Below are 26,830 nucleotides of genomic sequence, written 5' to 3'. Positions count from 1 at the left end.
CCTTTATTTTTCCATTCCTCTAACTGCTCCTGAAGCAGTTGTTTCCTTGGCTATGTATCCTCATTTCTTTCCCCCTCTCCTGCCCCCCGTGGCTGTGGGAGTGATTCAGTTGCAGCTTTGGTGACTTTTGTCATTTTTTTAAAAAATCAGTTTTATTGTGAGTGAACTTATTCCTGGGGAAGGATCGAGAGCCCTGGAGGAATAAATCCTCCTGGCTGCATATCAGGGGCACCCCAGAGAGCAGCAAGGCAGGATTAACCCCCCCCCCCCGCCCCACCCACACCCATAAACCAAAAATTCTCATTAAAACAATTCTACAAAGTCATGAATGCTACAGTGTTCTGCAGCTTTGTGCTTATGTTTTGGGCCATTGTTCCATTTGGATACCGTGAGTTAAGAATGGGCTTGTGTTTTAAGGCACTGGACTGGGATTTAGGAGATAGGCATTGAGAGAGGAAGGATTGTCCAGTGTTCAGGGCACTAGCCTAGTACTTGGGAGACCTGGCATCCATTTGCTGAACTCCACAGGCTTCCTGCATGACCTTGGGCAAGTCACTTAGTCTCTCTCTATGTCTCAGTCCCCACTTGTGAAATGGAGGTAACAGCCCTACCCAGCCTCACAGAGCTGATGTTAGGATAAACATGTTAAAGATTGTGAGACGCTCAGATCCTAGGGGCTATGGTAATACAAATAACAATAATACTATCATAAGATGCTTATCTAGATGGACAAGTTCAATACAGCCGCCTTCTGTGGCCTTGGGTGAAGTGAAAGGGTAAATGTCTTAATGATTGGGAGATGCTCACATATACTGTGGTGAAGTATGTAGACACAGGTGTCCCCTCCTGACGAGGAAATTGGGTCAACTAAGGAAGCTTGTTCTCCAAAGAGTCCTTCTGAGGCTTTTCTTTGAGCTAGGGCAAGCTCAGGCAGGATTTTGGAGGGTTAGTGAGAGCTGTTAGGGTACCCATGTGGCACAGGAATGATCAATCAAGCTCATGTCTCCCTCGCTGTCATGGCGTGGCACATGGATTTAAATAACCTGGAGCATATAAATGAAGAATACTGTTGTAGGTACTGAGACCCATCGGTAGTGTACTTGGTGTAAGAAATAGAATAGAATTGTCCAGGTGCCTCTCTTTTACGGAGGAGGACTGTGTATGTTTTTAAAAAGGGAATCTACCTACTTAGTGTTACAAAGCAAGAGAGGATGCTAGATAAGACATGAGACAAAGAGGTCTAAGAACATAAGAATGGCTATACTGGGTCAGACCAAAGGTCCATCTAGCCCAGTATCCTGTCTTCCGACAGTAGCCAATACCAGGTACCCCAGAGGGAATGAACAGAACAGGTAATCATCCAGTGATCCATCCCCTGTCGCCCATTCCCAGCTTCTGGCAAACAGAGGCTAGGGACACCATCCCTGCCCATCCCAGCTGATAGCTATTGATGGACCTATCCTTCATGAACTTATCTAGTTCTTTTTTGAAGCCTGTTATAGTCTTGGCCTTCACAACCTCCTCTTGCAATGAGTTCCACAGGTTGACTGTGCATTGTATGAAGAAATACTTCCTTTTGTTTGTTTTAAACCTGCTGCCTATTGATTTCATTTGGTGATCCCTAGTTTGTGTATTATGAGAAGAAGTAAATAACACTTCCTTATTTACTTTCTCCACACCAGTCATGATTTTATAGAGCTCTATCGTATCCCCCCTTAGTCGGCTCTTTTCCAAGCTGAAAAGTTCCAGTCTTATTAATCTCTCCTCATATGGCAGCCGTGCCATACCCCAAATCCTTTTTGTTGCCCTTTTCTGAACCTTTTCCAATTCCAATATATCTTTTTTGAGATGGAGTGACCACGTCTGCATGCAGTATCCAAGATGTGGGCATACCATGGATTTATATAGAGGCAACATGATATTTTCTGTCTTATTATTTATCCCTTTCTTAATAATTCCCAACATTCTGTTTCCTTTTTTGACTGCCGCTGCACATTGAGTGGATGTTTTCAGAGAACTCTCCACAATGACTCCAAGATCTTTTTCTTGAGTGATAACAGCTAATTTAGACCCCATCATTTTATATGTATAGTTGGGATTATGTTTTCCAATCTGTATTACTTTGCATTTATAAACATTGAATTTCATCTGCCATTTTGTTGCCCAGTCACCCAGTTTTGAGAGATCCTTTTGTAGCTCTTCGCAGTCTTCCTTGGACTTAACTATCTTGAGTAGTTTTGTATCATCTGCAAATTTTGCCACCTCACTGTTTACCCCTTTTTCCAGATCATTTATGAATATGTTAAATAGGACTGGGCCCAATACAGACCCCTGGGGGACACCACTATTTAACCCTCTCCATTCTGAAAACTGGCCATTTATTCCTATCCTTTGTTTCCTATCTTTTAACCAGTTACCAATCCATGAGAGAACCTTCCCTCTTATCCCATGACTGCTTACTTTGCTTAAGAGCCTTGGTGAGGGACCTTGTCAAAAGCTTTCTGAAATCTAAATATACTATATCCACTGGATCCCCCTTTTGTCCACATGCTTGTTGACCCCCTCAAAGAATTTTAGTAGATTGGTGAGGCATGATTTCCCTTTACAAAAGCCATGTTGACTATTCCCCAACAAATTATGTTCATCTATGTGTCTGACAATTTCGTTCTTTACTATAGTTTCAACCAGTTTGCCAGGTACTGAAGTCAGGCTTACTAGTCTGTAATTGCTGGGGTCACCTCTGGAGCCCTTTTTAAAAATTGATGTCACGTTAGCTATCCTCCAGTCATTTGGTACAGAAGCTGATTTAAATGATAGGTTACAGACTACAGCTAGTAGTCCTGCAATTTCACATCTGAGTTCCTTCAGATCTCTTGGGTGAATACCATCTGTTCCTGGTGACTTATTACTGTTTAGTTTATCTATTTGTTCCAAAACCTCCTCTAATGACACCTCAATCTGGGACAGTTCCTAAGATTTGTCACCTAAAAAAATGGCTCAGGTTTGGGAATCTCCCTCACATCCTCAGCTGTGAAGACAGATGAAAAGAATTCATTTAGTTTCTCTGCAATTGCGTTACCGTCCTTGAGTGCTCCTTTAGCATCTTGATCGTCCAGTGGCCCCACTGGTTGTTTAGCAGGCTTCCTGCTTCTGATGCACTCAAAAAAAAATTTCTATTCTTTTTGAGTCTTTGGCTACTTCAGACTCTTTTTTGGCCTTCCTAATTATATTTTTACCCTTCATCTGCCAGAGTTTATGCTCCTTTCCCTTTTCCTCACTGGGATTTAACTTCCACTTTTTAAAGGATGCCTTTTTGCCTCTCTCTGCTTCTTTTACTTTGTTGTTTAGCCGCGGTGTCTCTTTTTTGGTTCTCTTACTATATTTTTTAATTTGGGGTATACATTTAAATTGAGCCTCTATTATGGTGTCTTTTAAAAGTTTCCATGCAACTTGCAGGGAGTTTACTTTTGGTGCTGTACTTTTTAATTTCTGTTTAACATAGTTTCTTGAGGTGTTGCTCACTCGTGGTCGACTGAAGACTTCAAGGAATTTTTTTTTAAAGAATTGGGATACCTACTCAAAATAACCCTGGCAATACATTTGTGTTGCTGAGTTTGGAGTAACAATGCACTCTCGGTTCCCTCTGGAGTTTCAGATGGAGGCAGTATTCCCTCACTTCCTATCTCAAGCTGTTGTAGAGTGTTAATGTTGAACACCTAAGGGATTTTGTGGCGATGCTGTACATGGGACAGAGGGATTCCATCCTGGCCCTGCAGATGAGCTGTTTCTGTTTCTACAAAATTCTCAGAACCTTTTGATAGGAGGCATGGATATATTTGCATCTCTCCTTGTGAGTCTCCATGTGTCACCATTCTCTTTGGTATATTGTACTACCTCGGTCTTGTGTGCCTTGCTTTTTACCTTCCTGTTGCCTGGGAGGTGCATTAATTGGCCTCAAGGAATTCAAGTCTCTGTTCCTGAGCAGCTGTTCAGTCATTGATCTCAGGAGGAGGGGGCAAGGTGCTGCTCTGGGATTAGTACACTCATTTCACCTCTTGCAAACATGGGTTTGAATCCTGCTGGAGACTGTGGCCTCGGGGCTTGTTTAGGTGCGGGGCTTCACTGGTTTAACTTAAGGGGATATTGAACTGATTTAGCTAACTTGGTGCAGAAACCTGCATGGGCACTCGTAGTTCAGTTTAAACCAGGCTTACTTCAGTTTAGTTTACATTCATTAGGAACAGGTTTAAGCCAAACTGTAATAAGCCACTTGTAAATTAAAATAAGTGTGTCCACACAAGGGTTTGCAGTGCTTTAGCTAAATTGGTCTAAAAACAGGTTTAAGTTAAACTGGTACAACTCCTGTGTGTAGACAAAGTCTGCCTGACTCCCCTTCGAACCTGCAGGGAAGCTTGACTGATTCACTGTACTCAGCCTTTTCCATCGGCAAGGAATCCAGCAGGTGGTCAGCCACGCTCCCTCCGAGGCACAGCAGCCCATCTTGCATTCAGGAGTCAAACAAGATTTCAGTCCACACACAGCTACTTACCCCCTTCTGCTGACTCCCAGGGCGGTGCCTTTACCACAAGACCTTCCCGTCTCAGCAGCACCCATTGTCTTTTTCTGGGGAATAGGGCCACTGTATATGCTCATCCCCAAACCCATGTTCCCCAACTATGGGGCTTTCGTGTTTATCCTGTTTTGATGGGGCCCCTTCAGTTGACCTTGGAGTTCCATCCTAAGCCCTGGTATTAAACCAGCTCTTTTTTAGCAGCCAGTTCATTCCTCCATTGGCAGCTATTTCAAACAGAGGATCCTTACAGCATGGGCAAGTTATGTGCCTCCAGACAAGAGGCCAGGACCCATTGCCTATGTGTTCTGTCTCTTGACACTGGGCATTTTCAGAGCTTTTTGGTGTCTGAGGCTCAGGGGTGACTTGCTGTCTATTTCAGGTCTCCTCTGCAACACAAGGAGATGGTTCAGTGATGGGTTTGTTTTAATTTCTTTTGGGGTCCTATTTCTGTGTAAAATACCAGAGTGGAAATAGCAACTTATCAGCCATCCAAAATAAAGCCAGTTCTATTTGTGTTTGTCAGCGGGTTTATTTCTACCTGATTTCCTCTGTGTGTGTCTCGTCTGGGTGTCTACCTCAAAATATTAGTACTTTAATAGCACAAAAAATTATTTGTGAATTTAGCGCTGGTGAAAGGTGCCAGATTGGCAGCTTTACACATTTAAGTTCATGCATGAGAAATATTAACCCTTAATAATCGTGTTGCATTGGTGTATCTCTGAGGACTGAATTTTAGCGCAATAGGTCTGCTTGATGGCTATGTCAGAGCACTTGGGTTTGAGTCATCTGGGGTTTTCCATTAATTGATCCAGCCTGCCTCACACAGCAAATAAAATCGCTAAAGCAGAGGTATTTTTACTCATGAACCTTTAATGATCTAACATATTGCTCCTATCTGTCCATAAGAACGGCCATACTGGGTCAGACCAAAGGTACATCTAGCCCAGTATCCTGTCTTCCAACAGTGGCCGATGTCAGGTGCCCCAGAGGGAATGAACAGAACAGGTAATTATCAAGTGATCCATCTCCTGTCGCCTATTCCCAGCTTCTGGCAAACAGAGGCTAGGGACACCATCCCTGCCCATCTTGGCTAATAGCCATTGATAGACCTATCCTCCATAAACTTATCTAGTTATTTTTTAAACCCTGTTATACTCTTGGCCTTCACAACCTCCTCTGGCAATGAGTTCCACAGGCTGACTGTGCATTGTGTGAAGAAATACTTCCTTTTGTTTATTATCATTTGGTGACCCTTAGTTCTTGTATTATGAGAAGGAGTGAACAACACTTCCTTATTTACTTTCTCCACAGCAGTCATGATTTTATAGACCTCTACCATATCCCCCCTTAGTCGTCTCTTTTCCAAGCTGAAAAGTCTGTATTTTTAATTTCTCTTATGCAAGCTGTTCCATACCCCTAATAATTTTTGTTGCCCTTTTTTGTACCTTTTCCAATTCCAATATATCTTTTTTGAGATGAGCCACCCAGATCTGCATGCAGTATTCAAGGTGTGGGCATACCATGGATTTATATAGAGGCAATATGATATTTTCTGTCTTATTATTTATCCCGTTCTTAATGATTCCCAACATTCTGTTTTCTTTTTTGATTGCCACTGCACATTGAGTGGATGTTTTCAGAGAAATCTCCACAATGACTCCAAGATCTCTTTCTTGAGTGGTAACAGCTCATTTAGACCCCATCATTTTCTATGTATAGTTGGGCTTATGTTTTCCAATGTGCATTACTTTGCTCTTATCAATGTTGAATTTTATCTGCCATTTTGTCACTCAGTCACCTAGTTTTGTGAGATCCTTTTGTAGCTCCTCACTGTCTGCTTGGGACTTAACTATCTTGAGTAGAATCATAGGATCCTAAAATATTACGGTTGGAAGAGACCTCAGGAGGTCATCTAGTCCAACCCCCTGCCCAAAGCAGGACCAACACCAACTAAATCATCCCAGTCAGGGCTTTGTCAAGCCAGGCCTTAAAAACCTCTAAGGATGGAGATTCCACCATCTCTCTAGGTAACCCATTCCAGTGTTTCACCGCCCTCCTAGTGAAATAGTGTTTCATAATATCCAACGTAGACCTCCTGCACTGCAACTTGAGACCATTGCTTCTTGTTCTGTCATCTGCCACCACTGAGAACAGCTGCGCTCCATCTTCTTTGGAACCCCTCTTCAAGTAGTTGAAGGCTGCTATCAAATCCCGCCTCACTCTTCTCTTCTGCAGACTAAATAACCCCAGTTCCCTCAGCCCCTTCTTGTAAGTCGTGCCCCAGCCCCCTAATCATTTTCATTGCCCTCCGCTGGACTCTCTCCAATTTGTCCACATCCCTTCTGTAGAGGGGGGACCAAAACTGGACACAATACTCCAGGTGTGGCCTCTCCAGTGCCGAATAGAGGGGAATAATCACTTCCCTCAATCTGCTGGGAATGCTCCTACTAATACAGCCCAATATACCGTTGGCCTTCTTGGCAACAACGGCACACTGCTGACTTATATCCAGCTTCTCATCCACTGTAATCCCCAGGTTCTTTTCTGCAGAACTGCTGCTTAGCCAGTTGGTCCCAGCCTGTAGCGGTGCATGGGATTCTTCCTTCCTAAGTGCAGGACTCTGCACTTGTCCTTGTTGAACCTCATCAGATTTCTTTTGGCCCAATCCTCCAGTTTGTCTAGGTCACTCTGAACCCTATCCCTACTCTCCAGCTTATCTACTTCTCCCCCCAGCTTAGTGTCATCTGTAAACTTGCTGAGGGTGCAGTTCATCCCATCATCCAGATCATTAATAAAGACGTTGAACAAAACCGGTCCAGGACCGACCCCTGGGGCACTCCACCTGATACTGGTTGCCAACTAGACATCGAGCCATTGATCACTACCCGTTGAGCCTGACAATCTAGCCAGATTTCTATCCACCTGATAGTCCATTCATCCAGCCCATACTTCTTTAACTTGCTGGCAAGAACACCATGGGAGACCGTGTCCAAAGCTTTGCTAAAGTAGTTTTGTATCATCTGCAAATTTGGCCACCTCACTGTTTACCCCTTTTTCCCAGATCATGTATGACTATGTTAACTAGGACCTGGCCCAGTACAGACCCCCTGGGGGACACCACTATTTAGTGCTCTCCATTCTGAAAACAGACAGTTTATTCCTACCCTTTGTTTCCTGTCTTTTAACCAGTCACCGATCCATGAGGGGACTGTGCCCGCTGCTCCCAGAGCAGCGGCTCTCAGGGACAGAATGTGCTGGGTTAGATGGAACCCAGGTCCGATTTTGTCGAGCAATCCCGACCTTCCTAGCCTTTTCTTGGTGGGTCCGCCCTTTAATGGGGTGGTGGAAGGGAGCCCCCGTCGGCTGCGCCACAACTATCCCTGCACTTCCTTTCCCTCCTCAACTTTTGTGTCTCCTTTCTTTTCTTTCCCTCACCTCGCTGCCTAATCTTGATTCTTTTCAGTTCTCTGTCTGTGGGGATTCCCCATCTCTCTGGTCCCCCAGCCCACCAGAGCTGACAGACTGTTTGGAAAAAGTGGAGCCCACTGGTGATCGAAAGGAGCCAGGACATCTGTGCTCTTGCAGCTAAGCACAGCTGGGACAGCAGCCTGCATCCCTGCCCACAGGAGCTGTTCCTGAAACTGGCTGCATTAGGGGCAGGAGCAGGGAGAGGGAGAAAACTTGGGCACCTTTTGAAGAGCTATCTGCTGCTTTGCCCACCTCAGCAGGAGCACATGGGGAGCGAGTCTGGATCTGCCTTCTCCTCTGTTCCTGCACTCAGTCCCCAATTTGGGAAGCACAGAGCTAGACTGAAAATACAAAATCATAGAGTGTAATAAATAACCCCCTCCCCATCCTGGGCTTTATAATCACAAGAGCTCTATGGCCTGTAACCATTTGCACGTCCTGTCCCCTAACTGGAAAAGAGTAAGTCTTCAGAGTGAGGCTTACGCTGCTGATACTGATGATTCCACAATCAAAATTAACTTTCTGCAACATTTGCTTTAAAATTGCTCTTTTGGTGATGTTCCCGCCAGGAAACATGTTTGCTCTTTGTAGGAAGGAAGCACATAAAGGTTGTTGAACACAGTGGAGATTAATCCAGTGAAGCATTTGATCTAACATCCCTGGAAAGGTCCTTGGCCTGATTCTGAGCTTTAACCCTACATCCCCGAAGTTCTGTGACCCTCTCAGACACCATCTGTCATACTTGGAAATCTGTTAATTAACTTGATTTTAAGCATGACATTGCCCCTAAAGTAGGCGCAGTTCCACACCTTGAAAACCATGTGTGTTAGTTGTGGTTGACCCTAGAGTGTACCATGACCAACTAAGCATGACTAGCAAGATTTTAAAGATTTTAAAGTGTGCTGATGCTGGGGCCAAAGTTGGGTTTAAGCCAACACACTTTCAAACGTGACTGTTGCCCTAGATAGGACTCTTGTTACCTTGCTGTCTAAGGCTGGTGCAAACTAGCCTATTGATCCCAAGGGCATGCTCGGATAGCATAAGAAGGCTCTGATCCTGGTTGGAACCATGGGGCACTGTGGCAATACCCACAGAAGCACTGCTGATGGTACCTTTTCCCTAGCTGTCCCAAGTCTCTGGGATAACCATCCAGCTCCCCCAGAGGAGTGCCAGGAACAGGGCTGTTTTGAGAGGGATTACAAAGACCTTACAGCTCTGTGGAACCAAGACTGGTTTTATTTTCCTGTCTTCTTTACTTTTATTCATAGTTTTTAACAGGTGCGCACGCGCACAACTTCCATGTGGATCCTGGAAGCCTGTTGTTAGGGAGATGTATTCCTTAGGATGTAAGGCAGGGGCACATGAGGAATGATATCACTGTAGCTCTGCCCCTTGACAACCATTGGTACTACCCAGAGTTTTCTCCCTCACTTACCTTCGGGTGTTTCTATTCTTAGTGCCACTCTTGTTCTGTCCACTTGCATTTGGAAGCCGGGAAAGAAGCCCTTGGCCAGCATGCCCAGGCTGAGAAGAATGCAGACAGTCTGGCAGAGCGCAGGTTAAATAAAGTTTGTCTTGGCAGGGCCCAGCTCTTGGACGTACTACAAGCCACTGGAGTACAGTGATGATGGAATTACAAACACAAGCACCAGCACAGGCTGCCAAATGGGACAGGTCTCCCGACACTGCTTGTGGGCTGCTATCTGCTGGAACTCTGTGGGTATGTCTACACAGCAACTAGACACCCACGGCTTCCCATGCCAGCCAACTCAGCTTGCAAGGCTTGGGCTGCTGGGCTGTTTCCTTGCTGTGTAGACTTCCAGGCTCGGGCTGAATCCCAGACTCTAGGAGGTGGGAAATGGAAGGCCTGGAGAAATTGCAAGCTTTCCCCATTGTCAACACTCCACTGTTTCCTGTCGAGCCCCCTGCTGGCACAGACTGAGGAGAGAGCACGTTTCCCACAGCCGGCGGTATTGCACCAGTCTTTTCAGTGCTATGGAGCTGAATCCTGGTTCTGCTGAAGTCAGTGGGAGTCTTGGCATTGATGTGAGTGGCATCAGGATTAAGATCATGCTTCCCCAGGAGGCCTATGGGGTTCCACTCTGCATGGCTGATTTTTGGGGGCAGAGGGAGCTCCAAAGCTGACGGCTGGCTGACTGCAGAGGCATTTTCTGGTACTTGGGAGAGTGCTGTAATGTCTTGGAGTCTGGGGATCCACACTAGATTTAGTAACATTTTCTGGCCAGCATGGGTGGTGTCAACGAACCTTTCCTGCACTGGCTGCACATGCCTCCTGGCTCCTATCCGGAATGACATTCCTGTGGCTGTAGCCTCGGGATTTGCAGGTTGTTACCATATAAAGGGCATAGTCCTGTCGCAGCAGGAGAGCCAGTGTGAAGTTTTTTTGGAGGGTACATAACTTTCCTTTTAATAGATGGATGGCATAGATTTTTGGATGCAAGCTGCAATGATTTCACTGCCCTCCAGTGATGGAGATGAGCAGAACTGAGAAGGATGGGAGGGAAAGCCGGCAAAGGAGATGAGTACAAAACACAAGGACAGTCTCACCTCCCTGCCCTAGGAGGTTATAGCTTTGGTCTTAAGAACTAGCATTACTAAAGACCTTCAGTTGTCTCCTTAGAGTCCTTCAGCCCCTTCTATTCCCAAGCATCTCCCCTTAGCCTTTACTCACTCTCCCCCAACCCAAACGAGGACTGGCTTTTGGCACAAGCAATGGGAAAACACCACATGGTGTCCTGCATTGACTTTCTCTACTAGCAGTGGGACAGGACAAGGAAGGCACTCAACGCCAGACCAGATTCCCTCGCCAGGCTGTGCTGGCAATGGGATTAGGGAGGGGAGGAAAATTGGTAATATAACATACTCCCCTCTGCTACCACAGCTTAGGGGCATGCTGCTGCTTGGGGGCTTCCGGATCCCCTGGGAGCTGTCTTCCCTTTACAGTGAAGCATCAAGAATGCCTGTTTTTGGCTTTGGGGTGGGGTGGGGCGGGGCAGGATAGGGATCAGGCTGGTCTCTGAGCTGGGTTGATTCTGAAATCAAAAGCATTAAAGATGCTCTTGGCAATAAGGCACCCGATTTGGAGCAAGGAGCCCTGGGCTCTACTCCCATCGGTGCCAAAGTCTGCCCTCGAGCCATTCATTAAGAGCTAGAGCAATCCACAGGCTTGAAGGACTAGTCTGACCTGTACAGCACAGGCCACGGTGCCATTGGTGGCCAGTTCCATGAGTAGCTCTCTTGACATTGTGTGAGTAACTCCTCCACAGTGCAAGCAAGAGGGTCACTAATCTGGCCCTTGTGCTCTGTGCCTACATTTTCCCATCTGTAGAATGGGAGTAGTCATCTCTAGCTGCCTCACAGGTGGCTGAGGAGCAGCAGCTAATGAATGGCTGTGAAGTGGCTGTGATACCCTGTGGGCCGTTGCTGTGAAGGGAGGAACATTTTATAAAGCCCATCAACCCTTCTCCAGGAGTCCCGGATAAGTGGGAGGCTCAAGAGCTAATTCCCACTGTAGCCATCTTTCACCTCTCTCTCTCTCCCACCCCCCCCACCATGCCTGCCTGCAGATGGCTGGAAGTGCAGGTGACTAACCTGACCTGCACTCAGCGCTGGGTCCAGTACCTCCGATTGCTGCAGGAATCCATATGGCCCGGGGGAGTCTTACCAGCGGTGCCTAAACCTGTCAGGACGCAGGAGCAGAAGGAGGTGACAGCACAGCAGGCCTTGCAGAGCCTGATGGGACTCCTTCCTGGTGAGTTTGCCGTGCGATAAACAACCAAGGGCTCTCTAGCTGTGGGATCTGGCTAACGGGCCTTGGCTCTTTAGGGATCAGGTTCTGAAATCCATTCCACCACTTCGCCATGTGAGAGAGCCGGTGCAATAGTGACACCTGGAACCAGTGCTTAATGTGCCGCAGATGCTGAGCACCATGGGCTGTTAGCACTGCAAATGAACGGGAGTTTGTCATAGGCTCATTGGCCATCCCTGAAACCAGTGCAAGGCAGAGGGCTGGGGAGCCCCACAAGTGAACCCATTGCATTGTCACCTCTAGAGATCTGGTTTCCAAGCATGAGAGAGCCTGTTTGTGTTTACCCATGTGTGATACCAGAGGCATGGCCTTGAAGCCGTCCCTTCTTTGCCCCCCTTTGGTGTGTTTAGTGTGAAACACTTTGGAAAATAGCAATTCTCGCTCTCTAAACTCTGTGCAGTTTTGACACCATTGTCAGCCACGGCAAGATCCAAGACCTGGCAAATTCACCTCACCTCAGGAGTTAAATGACCCATCAATAGGGCTCCCACTAGTTCCAAGTGAACAGCCACCGCGCTGCCCCAGGGTTACTCGAGATAATTCACACAGCCATCTCAGCAAAGTCCAGTACTCTGAGGGAGAGAGGGCCTGCCATTTGGTGACTTCTAAATACAGGCCTCCTCATCTCCCACCTTTAGTACTGGCCACTCAGTAGGTGGTGCTCCTACTTCAGAGCCACTCTCTAGGGAGCCAGTGCCCCAGCACAGCAAGAAGGTGCTGTTCTGCTGAAGGTACTATCTTTCAAAGGAGGTATAAAACAGAATTCTTTCTGCTATCATTAAAAAAAAATCAGGACGCTTCTCCACATGACTAAAATCATTACCCCTGATATGCTGGCCAGATGGTGTTCTTTTACATTTCCCTCTGTCTTAAAACAGCTGCTGTCTGGTTCACCCCAGAGGTGGCTGCATTTCAGAAGTGGGTGAAGTAATCCATCTGTGGATAATTTGTAAAGCATGTTAAGATTCTTCTCCATCTGCTGTTTATTATAACTAGCCAGAGGTTGTCTCTTTGGTCCGGAAGCTCTCTTCTACATTTGGTTCTAGAGCTGGATGTTATGTCTGGTATTAAGATTGGGCTTTAAGATGTGTGTTTTCCTGGTATTTCTCCAAGTCGGGGGAGGAGGGGCATCATTTTCTGGGACATCTAATCAGATAGAAAAGCCTCTTTAACATCCACTGAGTTCCTGAACAAGTGCAATGCGCCCTGCGTTGTAATTTAGACGTGGGTTTTTAAAGACAGTGTCTCTCTGATGTTAACAGACTTAATTCTGGAAATCCTTGGGACAAGCAGATGTCGACTGAGCTGGAACCTGGTCCTTGAGTCACTACATCAACCCATCATAAACAGGTAGCCTTGACAACGGGGCCTTCTTAGCCTCCATAAGCCAGAGTCATTGCTATGCAATATCCAAGTAGTGCGTTGCACGATGGACTCCCTTGAAAAACCTCACTTAGAAAGTTTCTGATGATGAGGAATCTCACTGGAATGAACAGACTCTTTCAGACCAAGGGCTCTCACTGCAAAAGTTCATCTCCTGAGGCTTTGACGTGAGGTGACGATCAGAAAATATCAACCTCAACATGCTATGAATTATCTCAGGCGATCTGCTGATTTCATTGATACAAATAGCTTGGCAGGAGACGAATCTGGGGTTGTCCCATTGTTTGGAAAGGCTTTTAAGTTAGGCTACGTCTACATCACAGGTGTGATTTTCCCCAGCCTGCGTACACACACTCACACTAGCTCTCACAGAGCTAGCGTGAGTATAAACAGCCGTGTGGCCACGGTAGCATGGGTCATAGCAGCAGGGGCACGGCTGAGCTGTGCTGAGTACATACCCGCCGGTTTCAGGCGGGTTTACACTCTGGATGGCCCAGCCCTACCTCTGTTGCCGCTGCCTATGATGCCACAGCTACACTGCTCTTTATAGTTTATAGCTCGATCAGAATCAAAGTGGTCCCCGTGGGCAGAGCCGGTCAGGAAGTCCTATTCAGGGCTTTCGTGAGCAGGCAGTGGATGTGTTGCATACACAGATGGCTCGCCACTGAGCATTATGTAAACATAGATTTAGTATGCATCTCTGAGCCCCTCTGCTGCACTCTCCATACTAATGATTCTAACCTTCCCAACTTCTCAGCAGCCTCAGGCAACCACTGTTTGGGGGGGAATCACCCACCCATTGAAGCATTTCCTCCCCCTCTTCCCATGTGTGGGATTTCCCCCCCGCCTTACCCCAGCCTGGGACTCTGCAGTGAATTTGGCCTCTAATGGATGCCTTGTACATAGGTGCACACCCTGCTTGAGCGAGTGCAAATGTGTCAGACTCCAGCCTCTTTGCATTGACGAGCCTGTGTTTTCTCCTCTGTCTCTTTCAGGCACTTGGTTTACCGCCTCTCGGACGTCCTGCTGGAGTTTTTGATACTTAACAACTCCAGTGATGATCCCAAAACAACAACTGTAACTTCATCTGTCTCTAACAGCCTCGAGACAGCAGGCATTTCCCCACATTAACCAGGGCTGCTGTTGCCAGCAGCAAAGAAGAATGGTCAGCAGAGAAAAGAATTCACAGGCATCAGGTCACTGGCATTCAGTGTTTGCTGGACAGGGCTGGAAGTTTCTTAATTAACTACCCCAGCCAGTCTGACATGAGGCTTCTTTCAGGCTTCCCCTTGTTGGCAGGGTGACTGACTATGCCCAGTGTGAGCAGGTGGAGATGTTTGTCTGTAACATAAGTGTCCATTCCATGGCTCACGTGATGGCGAGCAAGATGCTCCCAGTGGGAAAGCGCCTGATCTCTCTAGGGGCAAGCAGGCTGCGAAGTGAGGCCAGGCCAGCCACAAATCCTACTTGGATGTAATTTCATGCCCGGCATATCTCTTGAATCTGAGTAGTCCTGACCCAGAATGGTCGGTGGCACATCAGGGTTGGTTCGAGGGCGTCAGGCCCTGGCACTGATGTGCAGAGACATGACCCCAGGACGTTCCATCAGCTGAACACCCATCGACTCGCATGCCATATAAGGCAAAGAGAAGAAGGAATGCAGCCCTTATTCCTAGTAAATAAATTCACCACTTAGCTCCTCATTGAGTGAAGGCTGCATGGTGCTGAGATTCCTGCCTGACCTTCTCCCGTTCAGGGTGGATATCTGTGAGTGCAGAAATCCTCATCCCACCCTTGTTCCTCCCCAGAGAGATGAGATGGAGACAAGGAGACATCCCCAGGGAGAGTTCCTGCCTTTGGTGCTGTCCTTCCTGTCTCCATGCACATCCTCCCTGGCACCTTTCCCTGCCCATCGCCCACTCTGATTTGCCTGCCCAGCATGAAGAATGGGGGGAAGAAATCCACCTCCCTCTGGATGATGGAGTGGAACCTCCTAGATGGAGACACTGGAGACGTGAACATAGCCCCCAAGTCAGCCTCATAAGCAACCGTCCAAATCTGTGGGAACTGCAGAGTGATGGGTAACTAGCGGAAAGCTCCTGCCTTGCCTTAGGGGCAGGGGAAGGTGCCTCACACCATCTCAACACCAAGAGAATCTTGTTCTGAGATCCCTCGCTGCCAAGGCTGAGGAGAGGGATCTGGGGTGAAACAGAACTGGAGAGCACCGCACCCATCCCCAAGTCATCTGCCTGTGCAGGGAAGATTGAAGATTATGGGGCAATGGCTCCCCCACCCCACGTTGTCTTGTAAGTGGGGATTGTTAAGGGTCCTGGGGTTACAATTCAGGCACCGCACCACAGGCGAGCAGCAGCTTCTTTAGCATGAAGGCCGGGTGCTTCTTGGAAGTGAGACCATCCCTGATCTCCGCTTCACCAGAGGATCTCTCCCATTGATTCGTGGCCGGGCCACTCTGTGGAGGAAAGAACTGACCTATATCAGACACAAGGGGAAATAAATTAGTTTCTGTAACCATAGACTGCCTCTTGCAGCAAGTTCTTGGAGATCCATCACCTCACTGGTGCTCAAAGGAGTTTATCATACAGCTCTCATTGGTAGCTAAGTGGGAGGGTGGTTAAAGCAGGCAGGGGGTGTCCGGACCCCAGGGTTCCATCCCCAGCTCTGCCCTGGCTTGCTGTGTGACCATGAGCAAGTCACTTTAACCTTGTTGTGCCTCAGTTTCCCTAGCTGCAAAATTGGGAGGGATGTTGTTAGGGTTGATCTATTATTTGCAAAGTGCTGTAGAGACAGGGTATGTTATAGAAGCAGCACAAGGTGGTATTATATATCTATTGCCCATCACTGTACGATGCCCCGGGGTGACAATCTCTACAGCATAGCAAAGGCTTCAAGTGGCATCATGGGCTTATGGTGCCCCGCTGTTTAATTAATGTTAAAGCAGGTGAACAGGGAGTAAGAGCATCAACAAAACTATTTGCATTTCCTCCAGCACATGGGCCACATTTCACCAGGTCACAAGCCACAGTCTGGCTGGCATTGGACTTTTTCATCCAAGAGGACCCTGCCTCCTGTGATTCTCTACAGTTTAAAATAGATAATGGGGGAGAGCTGGCATGAGAGAGGCCTGCAAGGTCATGGCCATCATGTCCATTCTACACTACATCCCAATGTGCTTGTCCTCTCTTACAAGGGTTACACGCAGTTACCCAGGAACTGAAAGGGAAGTGCATTAGCCTGTCACACCCACCCACTAGTCCCCAACCAATGTGCTGGATTTGGGTGCGCATCATTTTCACTGTAGAGGACATTTAGCCAGAGGGGTGAGTAACACTAGTGCAGGTAGCCTTGAAGACACAGACCCTGCTCTTTCCATAGGGAGACAGTGTCCCGTGTGGGTATCTACTCTTCGGGGTGTGTACTGCCTACAAGTATGTGAAAGGTATAAGCACCAGGGGAGGGGGTCATTTAGGATGGTCTGAGGGTGCCCGAAAGCTAAGAGGAATTGGATGAAATGGAGCAAAACGAAATTTTAGGCTGCCTATGAGCGAAAACTTCCTAACAATGCTATGGTCTCTTAGGGGAAGGAATAGCCTCCCAGATGGAAAGGGAGAAAGTCCATTGTTTGAGTCATTTAACACTGAATTTGGGCAAAGAATTGGAGAACATACCATAGGGGACAATCCATCCCACAGTGGCAGAAAGCGTGGAGTAGAAGGTGGGACCCAATAGGTTTCCCATTTCCAATTTCTCTTTGTCATTCTTAAGCCACAGGTTGCCCTTCAGCATCCCATTTCACTTCTTCCTCCTCACTCCCTGGCTTTCTATTTTGCTCCTCTGTCCCATAATTTTGGTTTACAGCATACCCTGACCTGCCTTGCCTGAAAGGAGTCGAGGAGAGGCCCTAAGAGAAGAGACCATCAGCCAGAATCTTATGTAACATTACTGAGCCCTGTTGCAGGTCTGGCTGGTGGCTTCCCTGTTTTTTTTGGTCTGCTCCATGGCTGTAACCTCATGTTTTGGGTGTCTCAGGTCATACCCAGTGTAAACCAGAGAGGACAAAATAAAAAGTCTGGTTGGTGGGAAGGTGGGTTAGTCCCTCACCTATAAATCAGATCCTGCAGTGTTGAAGGGGAGAAAGGGGGTGATATTTGGAATCCTTAAAGCCATGGAATATAGCATTGGGTGGTAGAGAGGGTGAGCCTAGGGTTCTCACCTGTCGAGAGGGTTCGAATATCCTGCCTGGAACTCTGACTTCTGACGTTCCTTGAGGGCAGCTTTTCATGAATATATCCGTTGCCATTCATCATATGGGGCATAGGGAGTGAGTTCCTCTTGCAGACTATGAAGGATGTAGCCAAAGACCTGTCGCTTTGGTTGGAGGCTGGTGTCAGTGAGTTGCGGTTGTAATGCACTATTGCTTTGTCCTTGCGTTGTGCTATCCCTTGGTCCGTGGCTCTCAGAGCACTTTGCAGATTTCACTGAATGGTGCTCCAGAATGCCCTTGCGGGGTAAAGCAGTGTTATTGTCCCTGTTTTACATGTGGAGGAAATAAAGCAGAGATGTGAAGTGACTTGCTTGTGTTCACTTGGGGTATGTCTACACTACGAAATTAGGTCGAATTTATAGAAGTCGTTTTTTTAGAAATTGGTTTTATATATTCGAGTGTGTGTGTCCCCACAGAAAATGCTCTAAGTGCATTAAGTGCATTAACTCGGCGGAGCGCTTCCACAGTACCGAGGCAAGCGTCGACTTCCGGAGCGTTGCATTGTGGGTAGCTATCCCACAGTTCCCGCAGTCTCCGCTGCCCATTGGAATTCTGGGTTGAGATCCCAATGCCTGATGGGGCTAAAACATTGTTGCGGGTGGTTCTGGGTACATATCATCAGCCCCCCGTTCCCTCCCTCCCCCCCCCCCCCCGTGAAAGCAAGGGCAGACAATCATTTCGCGCCTTTTTTCCTGAGTTACCTGTGCAGACGCCATACCACGGCAAGCATGGAGCCCGCTCAGCTCACTTTGGCAATTAGGAGCACATTAACCACCACACGCATTATCCAGCAGTATATGCAGCACCAGAACATGGCAACGCGATACCGGGCGAGGAGGCAACGTCAGCGCGGTCCCGTGAGTGATCAGGACATGGATACAGATTTCTCTGAAAGCATGGGCCCTGACAATGCATGCATCATGGTGCTAATGGGGCAGGTTCATGCTGTGGAACGCCGATTCTGGGCTCGGGAAACAAGCACAGACTGGTGGGACCGCATAGTGTTGCAGGTCTGGGACGATTCCCAGTGGCTGCGAAACTTTCGCATGCGTAGGGGCACTTTCATGGAACTTTGTGACTTGCTTTCCCCTGCCCTGAAGCGCATAAATACCAAGATGAGAGCAGCCCTCACAGTTGAGAAGCGAGTGGCGATAGCCCTGTGGAAGCTTGCAACTCCAGACAGCTACCGGTCAGTTGGGAATCAATTTGGAGTGGGCAAATCTACTGTGGGGGCTGCTGTGATGCAAGTAGCCCACGAAATCAAAGATCTGCTGATATCAAGGGTAGTGCCCCTGGGAAATGTGCAGGTCATAGTGGATGGCTTTGCTGCAATGGGATTCCCTAACTGTGGTGGGGCTATAGACGGAACCCATATCCCTATCTTGGCACCGGAGCACCAAGCCACCGAGTACATAAACCGCAAGGGGTACTTTTCGATAGTGCTGCAAGCTCTGGTGGATCACAAGGGACGTTTCACCAACATCAACGTGGGATGGCCGGGAAAGGAGCATGATGCTCGCATCTTCAGGAACTCTGGTCTGTTTCAAAAGCTGCAGGAAGGGACTTTATTCCCAGACCAGAAAATAACTGTTGGGGATGTTGAAATGCCTATATGTATCCTTGGGGACCCAGCCTACCCCTTAATGCCATGGCTCATGAAGCCGTACACAGGCAGCCTGGACAGTAGTCAGGAGCTGTTCAAATACAGGCTGAGCAAGTGCAGAATGGTGGTAGAATGTGCATTTGGACGTTTAAAGGCGCGCTGGCGCAGTTTACTGACTCGCTTAGACCTCAGCGAAACCAATATTCCCACTGTTATTACTGCTTGCTGTGTGCTCCACAATATCTGTGAGAGTAAGGGGGAGACGTTTATGGCGGGGTGGGAGGTTGAGGCAAATTGCCTAGCTGCTAGTTACGCGCAGCCAGACAGCAAGGCGGTTAGAAGAGCACAGGAGAGCGCGGTATGCATCAGAGAAGCTTTGAAAACCAGTTTCATGACTGGCCAGGCTACGGTGTGAAAGTTCTGTTTGTTTCTCCTTGATGAAACCCCCCGCCCCTTGGTTCACTCTACTTCCCTGTAAGCTAACCACCCTCCCCTCCTCCCTTTAATCATTGCTTGCAGAGGCAATAAAGTCATTGCTGCTTCACAGTCATGCATTCGTTATTCATTCATCACACAAACAGGGAGATGACTACCAAGGTATCCCAGGAGGGGTGGTGGAGGAGGGAAGGAAAATGCCACACAGCACTTTAAGCACAGCACTTTAAAAGTTTACAACTTTAAAATTTATTGAATGCCAGCCTTCTTTTTTTTGGGCAATCCTCTGTGGTGGAGTGGCTGGTTGGCCGGAGGCCCCCCCACCGCGTCCTTGGGCGTCTGGGTGTGGAGACTATGGAACTTGGGGAGGAGGGCGGTTGGTTACAGAGGGGCAGCAGTGGCAGTCTGTGCTCCAGCTGCCTTTGCTGCAGCTCAACCATACACTGGAGCATACTGGTTTGGTCCTGCAGCAGCCTCAGCATTGAATCCTGCCTCCTCTCATCACGCTGCCGCCACATTTGAGCTTCAGCCCTGTCTTCAGCCCGCCACTTACTCTCTTCAGCCCTCCACCTCTCCTCCCGGTCATTTTGTGCTTTCCTGCACTCTGACATTATTTGCCTCCACGCTTTCGTCTGTGCTCTGTCAGTGTGGGAGGACAGCATGAGCTCGGAGAACATTTCATCGCGAGTGCGTTTTTTTTTCTTTCTAAGCTTCACTAGCCTCTGGGAAGGAGAAGATCCTGTGATCATTGAAACACATGCAGCTGGTGGAGAAAAAAAAAGGGACAGCGGTATTTAAAAAGACACATTTTATAAAACAGTGGCTACACTCTTTCAGGGTAAACCTTGCTGTTAACATTACATACATAGCACATGTGCTTTCGTTACAAGGTCGCATTTTGCCTCCTCCCACCGCGTGACTACCCCCTCAACCTTCTCCCCTCCCTGTGGCTAACAGCGGGGAACATTTCTGTTTAGCCACAGGCAAACAGCCCAGCAGGAATGGGCTCCTCTGAGTGTCCCCTGAAGAAAAGCACTCTATTTCAACCAGGTGACCATGAATTATGTCTCACTCTCCTGAGGATAACACAGAGAGATAAAGAACGGATTTTGGTTGAATGCCAGCAAACATACACTGCAATGCTTTGTTCTACAGTGATTCCCGAGTACGTGTTACTGGCCTGGAGTGGTAAAGTGTCCTACCATGAAGGACGCAATAAGGCTGCCCTCCCCAGAAACCTTTTGCAAAGGATTTAGGACTACATCTAGGAGAACCGCAAATGCCAGGGCAAAGTAATCCTTTCACATGCTTGCTTTTAAACCATGTATAGCATTTTAAAAGGTACACTCACCAGAGGTCCCTTCTCCGCCTGCTGGGTCCAGGAGGCAGCCTTGGGTGGGTTCGGGGGGTACTGGCTCCAGGTCTAGGGTGAGAAACAGTTCCTGGCTGTCGGGAAAACCGGTTTCTCCGCTTGCTTGCTGTGAGCTATCTACAACCTCCTCCTCATCATCATCTTCTTCGTCCCCAAAACCTACTTCCGTATTGCCTCCATCTCCATTGAAGGAGTCAAACAACACGGCTGGGGTAGTGGTGGCTGAACCCCCTAAAATGGCATGCAGCTCATCATAGAAGCGGCATGTTTGGGGCTCTGACCCAGAGCGGCTGTTCGCCTCTCTGGTTTTCTGGTAGGCTTGCCTCAGCTCCTTCAGTTTCACGCGGCACTGCTTCGGGTCCCTGTTATGGCCTCTGTCCTTCATGCCCTGGGAGATTTTCAGAAAGGTTTTGGCATTTCGAAAACTGGAACGGAGTTCTGATAGCACGGATTCCTCTCCCCAAACAGCGATCAGATCCCATACCTCCTGTTCGGTCCATGCTGGAGCTCTTTTGCGATTCTGGGACTCCATCATGGTCACCTGTGCTGATGAGCTCTGCATGGTCACCTGCAGCTTGCCACGCTGGCCAAACAGGAAATGAGATTCAAAAGTTCGCGGTTCTTTTCCTGTCTACCTGGCCAGTGCATCTGAGTTGAGAGTGCTGTCCAGAGCGGTCAGAATGGAGCACTCTGGGATAGCTCCCGGAGGCCAATACCATCGAATTGTGTCCACAGTACCCCAAATTCGAGCCGGCAACGTCGATTTAAGCGCTAATCCACTTGTCAGGGGTGGAGTAAGGAAATCGATTTTAAGAGCCCTTTAAGTCGAAATAAAGGGCTTCATTGTGTGGACGGGTGCAGGTTTAAATCGATTTAACGCTGCTAAATTCGACCTAAAGTCCTAGTGTAGACCAGGGCTTGGTGAGTCAGATGCAGAGGTAGGAATAGAAAAACTGGTAATGGCTCACCCTGGTGGCCCCAATCTGTATTTTGTCATTAAGGAACACACATCCTATTAAGATCAGTATTCTCTTAGCGTTTCTGCCTGTGCACAGGCCATCTCGCCCGAGTTTGCAAATTAAATGGGAAATGATGATGAGAAAAAGTAGTTTCCCATGTTCAGTTTGAGCTGAAAATTTACCTCCTCTTATCTATCACAGAAAATACCTCTTTAGCAAAAAAAAAAAAAAAAAGGGCAGCTTTGGCTCATGCTGTCCCCCTCTTGCTACAACATGTTCAGCAAACTCTGTTTATTGGCAGGAATTTAGGGGCTTATCGCAGCCTGCTAATAAAGGGGCATTTGCAGGAACTGGAGAGCAGCAAGGAGATTTCAGTACTTTAGGACTCAGAAGCAAAAGTCCCACAGTTACATGCCCCTACCCGAGATCTAGAACAGAGCACAGCTCAGACTGAGCAAATCCCATGCTCCTTTTCAGGAGGAGCCTTAGTCACTGAGTTAGTTGTCATGTGAAAGAAACAAAAATAAATATTGACCGCAGGTGTGGCTAGTACTAGAGAGGTAGTGTGGTCAAAGAGCTAGGCTGGAGACCCGGGTTCTATTCCTAGATCTGCCACTACCATGTTTTGTGACCTTGGGAAAATCATTTCACTTCTCTATGCCTCTTTCCACACCTACCATTTGCCTTTGGGGGCAGGCACTGTCTCTCACTATGTGTATGTACAGTACCTAGCGCAACGGGGCCCTAGTCTTTGTTGGGGCTTCTAGACTCTACCATAATATAAATAATAACTATTATACCTAGAAAAGTAACAACCTCTCATTTATATACAGCAAAAATAGCAGCTGCATACTTAACCAAGAATTGTAATTCTGCACCAAATCCCCATGTCTTCACCTGGGTACAAAAACTGACCGCCAACTATATGCAGACTTACTAGGGTATGATAATATTGCAACGCATACTTGTGTATAACAGTACTGTCCCAAGAACCTGTATATATGAATGTAGACAAATATTTTACCATGTGACCTGTGTTCTTATTGTAATCTGTATATAATAATACCCTACCTAAAAATGTATACCTGTTTGTGGATTTAAAATGTTTATTTACTGGGAAATATCCCTACAAACCACACACTATGAAGAAAGAAGAGAATAAAGCAGGGAGGATGACAAGAAAAGGCTGAGGAGAGACGGGGGAGTGGGTTGACAGCGTGTCCCAGAATGAAGGAGGCAAATCCTTGGATAGAGGAGAGTGCAGTAGTTTGGAACTGGAAAGAACCATCAGCTTTTGCTGTGCAAATATTGGCCAGTTTGACTAGAGAGAAGAATGCTGCCGTTTTCACCAGCTCACATGCCTTTATGTGATGGTGATTGATAATTAAAAGCAAAAAGGAGGAGAGAGCTAGAAAAGAAAAATTCCAACTAAGAATTAAAATATTAGGTTGAAAAAAAGGGGAGAAATTGTATACAACTAAGTGCTTGGGTCATATATTATTGCAGATTAGCTTTGCCACAGAAAGATCCCATATGCTCTATGAAATCCCATTACCTATGAGTAAGGGAACATTTGCACAGCACATGTGGCAGGGAGAGCTACTGGAGCCAAGTTCCCTTCTATAATATCCACCCCAGGATAGATTGGTCCATTTCCAGTGTCAACAGCTCAAGGATTAAGTACTTATCTCTCTGCAGAACACTGGATAATTAATACCAGATCCAACTCAGGGCTACACTCCACAGAACCTGCTTGGAGCTATATCCCTCGTTGAATGTTAATCTAACGCACCCGAAGGACTATGCACAGTGGCGCAAGGTTTCTCACTGCACCAGATGTGCAGGCATGGCCTTGCTGGCATAGACAAGTGAGGTACCTGTCTGCTAGGGTGAATAACCAACAGCTGTACCACTTTGTGCTGGGCTAGTGTCAGAGCGCTGCAGTCATCCCCTAGGGCTGCAGGACATGGGGATGATGACGACTTATCAGGAGGCCTTTTCCTCCACCTGAGTACTGGAATGATGGTGCTCATGGGTGATGGGATTGATTTGCCATCTGTGGGGTGAGATGTGAAACCCAGGCACTTCTGGCCAGAAAAGATTTCATAGTTTGTTTATTTATCTTATTTAATAATACTGTTATCCTGGACAAAATTCAACTCAGGTAGTTATATTCTTCTTACCTTAATGCCACCCCATCTTCCAGTCTCAGCTGGATATGTTCATCCCTAGTTCATCTCTGAACTTTGCCCATACTGTTACATTTTAGTACAACTTCTCTAGCCTCTCTACCACCTCCAGCACCTACTTATACCATTCTGCAGTATTGGATCAGACAGAAACCTCTGCCTACTGAACTGCCTACATCACTTTCTGCAGCCCCCTGGAGTTTCTGTAGGAGTCTCCCGCAATTATCAACCTTGCTGAACTAAGGAAAGTTGATGAGGTCACAGCTCTAGGGATGGGGATGGCAGCAGGCTATAGATAAGGAAGTTGTCTCATTCAAAGCCGGGCAGAAAACAAATGTCGTCCATAACGGTGCGCTGTGACTAGCTCTTTAAACAGAATCTGATCTATACTATTTTGTGTAACCCACTTCTGCTTCCACAATCAGTGGAAGGGCATAGGAAAGCTGCTTGCTGAGAGGTAGTGTTGTCTAGTGGATGGCGCAATACACGGGGAGTCTCTTTCCAGCTGTGACTTGCTGTGTGATGTCACTTCACCTTGCTGTGCCTCCATTTCCCCTTTGAAGACTTAAGTGCATGCTTCACTTGATGCAGTGTGAATAGTCCCCTTGCCTTTAATGGGACGACTGCCAGTGCCTACAATAAGCCTTTGCAAGATCAGGAGTAGACTGTGCGCCTTTGGTGGCAGGGACTGTCCCTTACTATGTGTATCCAGCACCTAGCACAAAGAGGTCCCCCTCGTAGGAATACAAGTCAGTAAACTGTAGGGCAAATAATAAGGTGAGTATTGTGGCCATCTCTGAGCATCCATGTTCCATTTTAGACGCAACTTGCTTTCTGTCTTTGTGGCCCATGCTGCCCTGTGTCTCAGGCCTTTACATCTTCATCAAGGAACTTTTTTTTTTCAAATGTATTTAAAGTCTTCTTCCTTCCTTTAACCTTTTCATTCCATTCGCTTCACCTCACTGAGCTGCTCAAAAGGCTGCTCAAGCATCCCTTGACCGAATCCTCCCAGCACTCAGCACATTCCCTTCCTGTTCCCAGACCCCTTTCTTCCCCTAACATCCTCAAGTGTGGGGTGCACTTGACTGCCATTCCCGAGGAGGGACAAAAGTGGTGAGGATCAAAGACCATAAATCAGTCTTTAAAAATAATACCTACCAAGTCTCTCGAGTGCTGAGTCTGGCAGAAACTCATTAACGATCAGTTTCCCCCTCCCACTCCTTTGCCGTTGGAAATCAACAGAGCCAAACAAAACAGGCTGTCTTTATTGAAGACAGCTGAAGTGTGTGTGCTTAGTGTGAAAACCAAAAGCAAAGCCATTTGCTAAGGCCCCTTTTCCGTGCAGGCCACTTCACATTTATTATGCCAGGGGACAGAGCTCCTTAAATCCTGATGCTCTTTATTTCTGGGTTTTTAACCTGCCCCTTACCTCCCCCTCCTCTTCCGCTTCTGCTCCTTTCTTTTCTTTCTGGTCCTGTGAGAATGGGCTTTTTAATCCCCTGGTACTGCAGATTAAGGCTATTATAGCCTCCCCAACCTGACATTGTCTCAGAGAGGCTCACAGCCAGAACCTTGTGAGCACTCTCTGTCTTTCTGCTCCTGCCTTTCTTCTCGGAACACTAAAACACCATGGCTGACCTTTCCCTGAAGAGGAAAGGACTATACTGTGTGATCACACGTAGGCAGAGGCCAGTCTGTGCAGGTCTCAGGGTGAGGGAAATTAAGACCTAGATGGAAATTAACAAGTAAAAAAGGGGAAGGAGAAAAGATTATGGGAATTAGATTGATTCAAAGCAAAACCCTGGGAGCCGGCCTCTGGTGTGTTAGAAAACTGAACCCAGAGCTGGAGCAAACTTGGTAAATGGTTGTCTCTTTACAGAGAACCAACCCAAAAGCCTAGGCCTGAATGTATAGGTGGTAGATGGGGGAACAATAGACACTCCAACCAGGATCCTGATCCAACCTTTACAGGTATATGGTGGGTCACAGAACACTGAAAACAAAGACCCTGGAAATATGCAGGGTTCTGTTTAGATTCTGAGCACTTATGGGGTGGGACTGGATCTAGCACAATGAGCTCTGATCCTGTTTGGGGTCTGTAGTTACTATTAGCATACACATTCCTTACACTTTTATTCTGGATCTCAACGCACTCTACAATCTGGGGCTAAGGGACAGGTTCAACTCCCTGCTCTGTCAATGAATCAGAAATGTAAAGCGGGAAGAGACCTTGAGATATCATCAATCCAGCCCCCTGGAGAGAGGCAGGACCAAGTAAACCTAAGACTACTGCTGACAGGTGTTTGTTTAACCTGCTCTTAAAAACCTTCAGTGATGGGGATTCTACAACCGCCCTGGGAAACCTCTTCTAGTGCCTAACTATCCTTAGAGTCACAAAGATTTTTGAAATATCTGAACTAAATCTCCCTTGCTGCAGATTAAGTCCATTACATCTTGTCCTACCTTCTGGAGAACAATTGATCACCATCCTCTTTATAACAGCCCTTAACATATTTAAAGACAGATACCAGCCACTACCACCCCCTGACCAGTCTTCTTTTTTCTCTATAAGTGTATGCTCTATGCCATTGTCTTCACAGGGGCAGGGAGGGGATAGCCAAACAACAAAGTATTTTGTCCTTTTTAATGTTCCACAATAGTCTGTCTGGTGTTGATGTGTTTTCCCTATTGACTGGGATGTAACACCTTCTGTTGGAGATCAGCACTTTACACTAGT

The 26,830-nt window shown here is 47.3% G+C and overlaps 1 protein-coding gene across 3 annotated transcripts in view; it reads left to right on the top strand.

Moving 5' to 3' along the window:
- Positions 1-15,787, top strand: part of SNX19 (sorting nexin 19) — a 50,031-nt gene extending 34,244 nt beyond the window's left edge. For all 3 annotated transcript variants that reach the window (XM_048827348.2, XM_075122299.1, XM_075122300.1), the window contains 3 exons: positions 11,629-11,813; positions 13,133-13,220; positions 14,249-15,787. In XM_048827348.2, coding sequence (XP_048683305.2) covers positions 11,629-11,813; positions 13,133-13,220; positions 14,249-14,384 — 409 coding nt within the window. In that variant the 3' untranslated portion in view covers positions 14,385-15,787. The remainder of the gene's footprint in view (positions 1-11,628; positions 11,814-13,132; positions 13,221-14,248) is intronic.
- The last annotated feature ends 11,043 nt before the right edge of the window (positions 15,788-26,830 follow it).

This window comes from Caretta caretta, chromosome 22 (genome assembly GCF_965140235.1).
Source record: "Caretta caretta isolate rCarCar2 chromosome 22, rCarCar1.hap1, whole genome shotgun sequence".
Taxonomy (NCBI): Eukaryota; Metazoa; Chordata; order Testudines; family Cheloniidae; genus Caretta; species Caretta caretta.
Note: the sequence above shows the minus strand (reverse complement) of the source record. Positions and strands in the feature narration are given on the sequence as shown.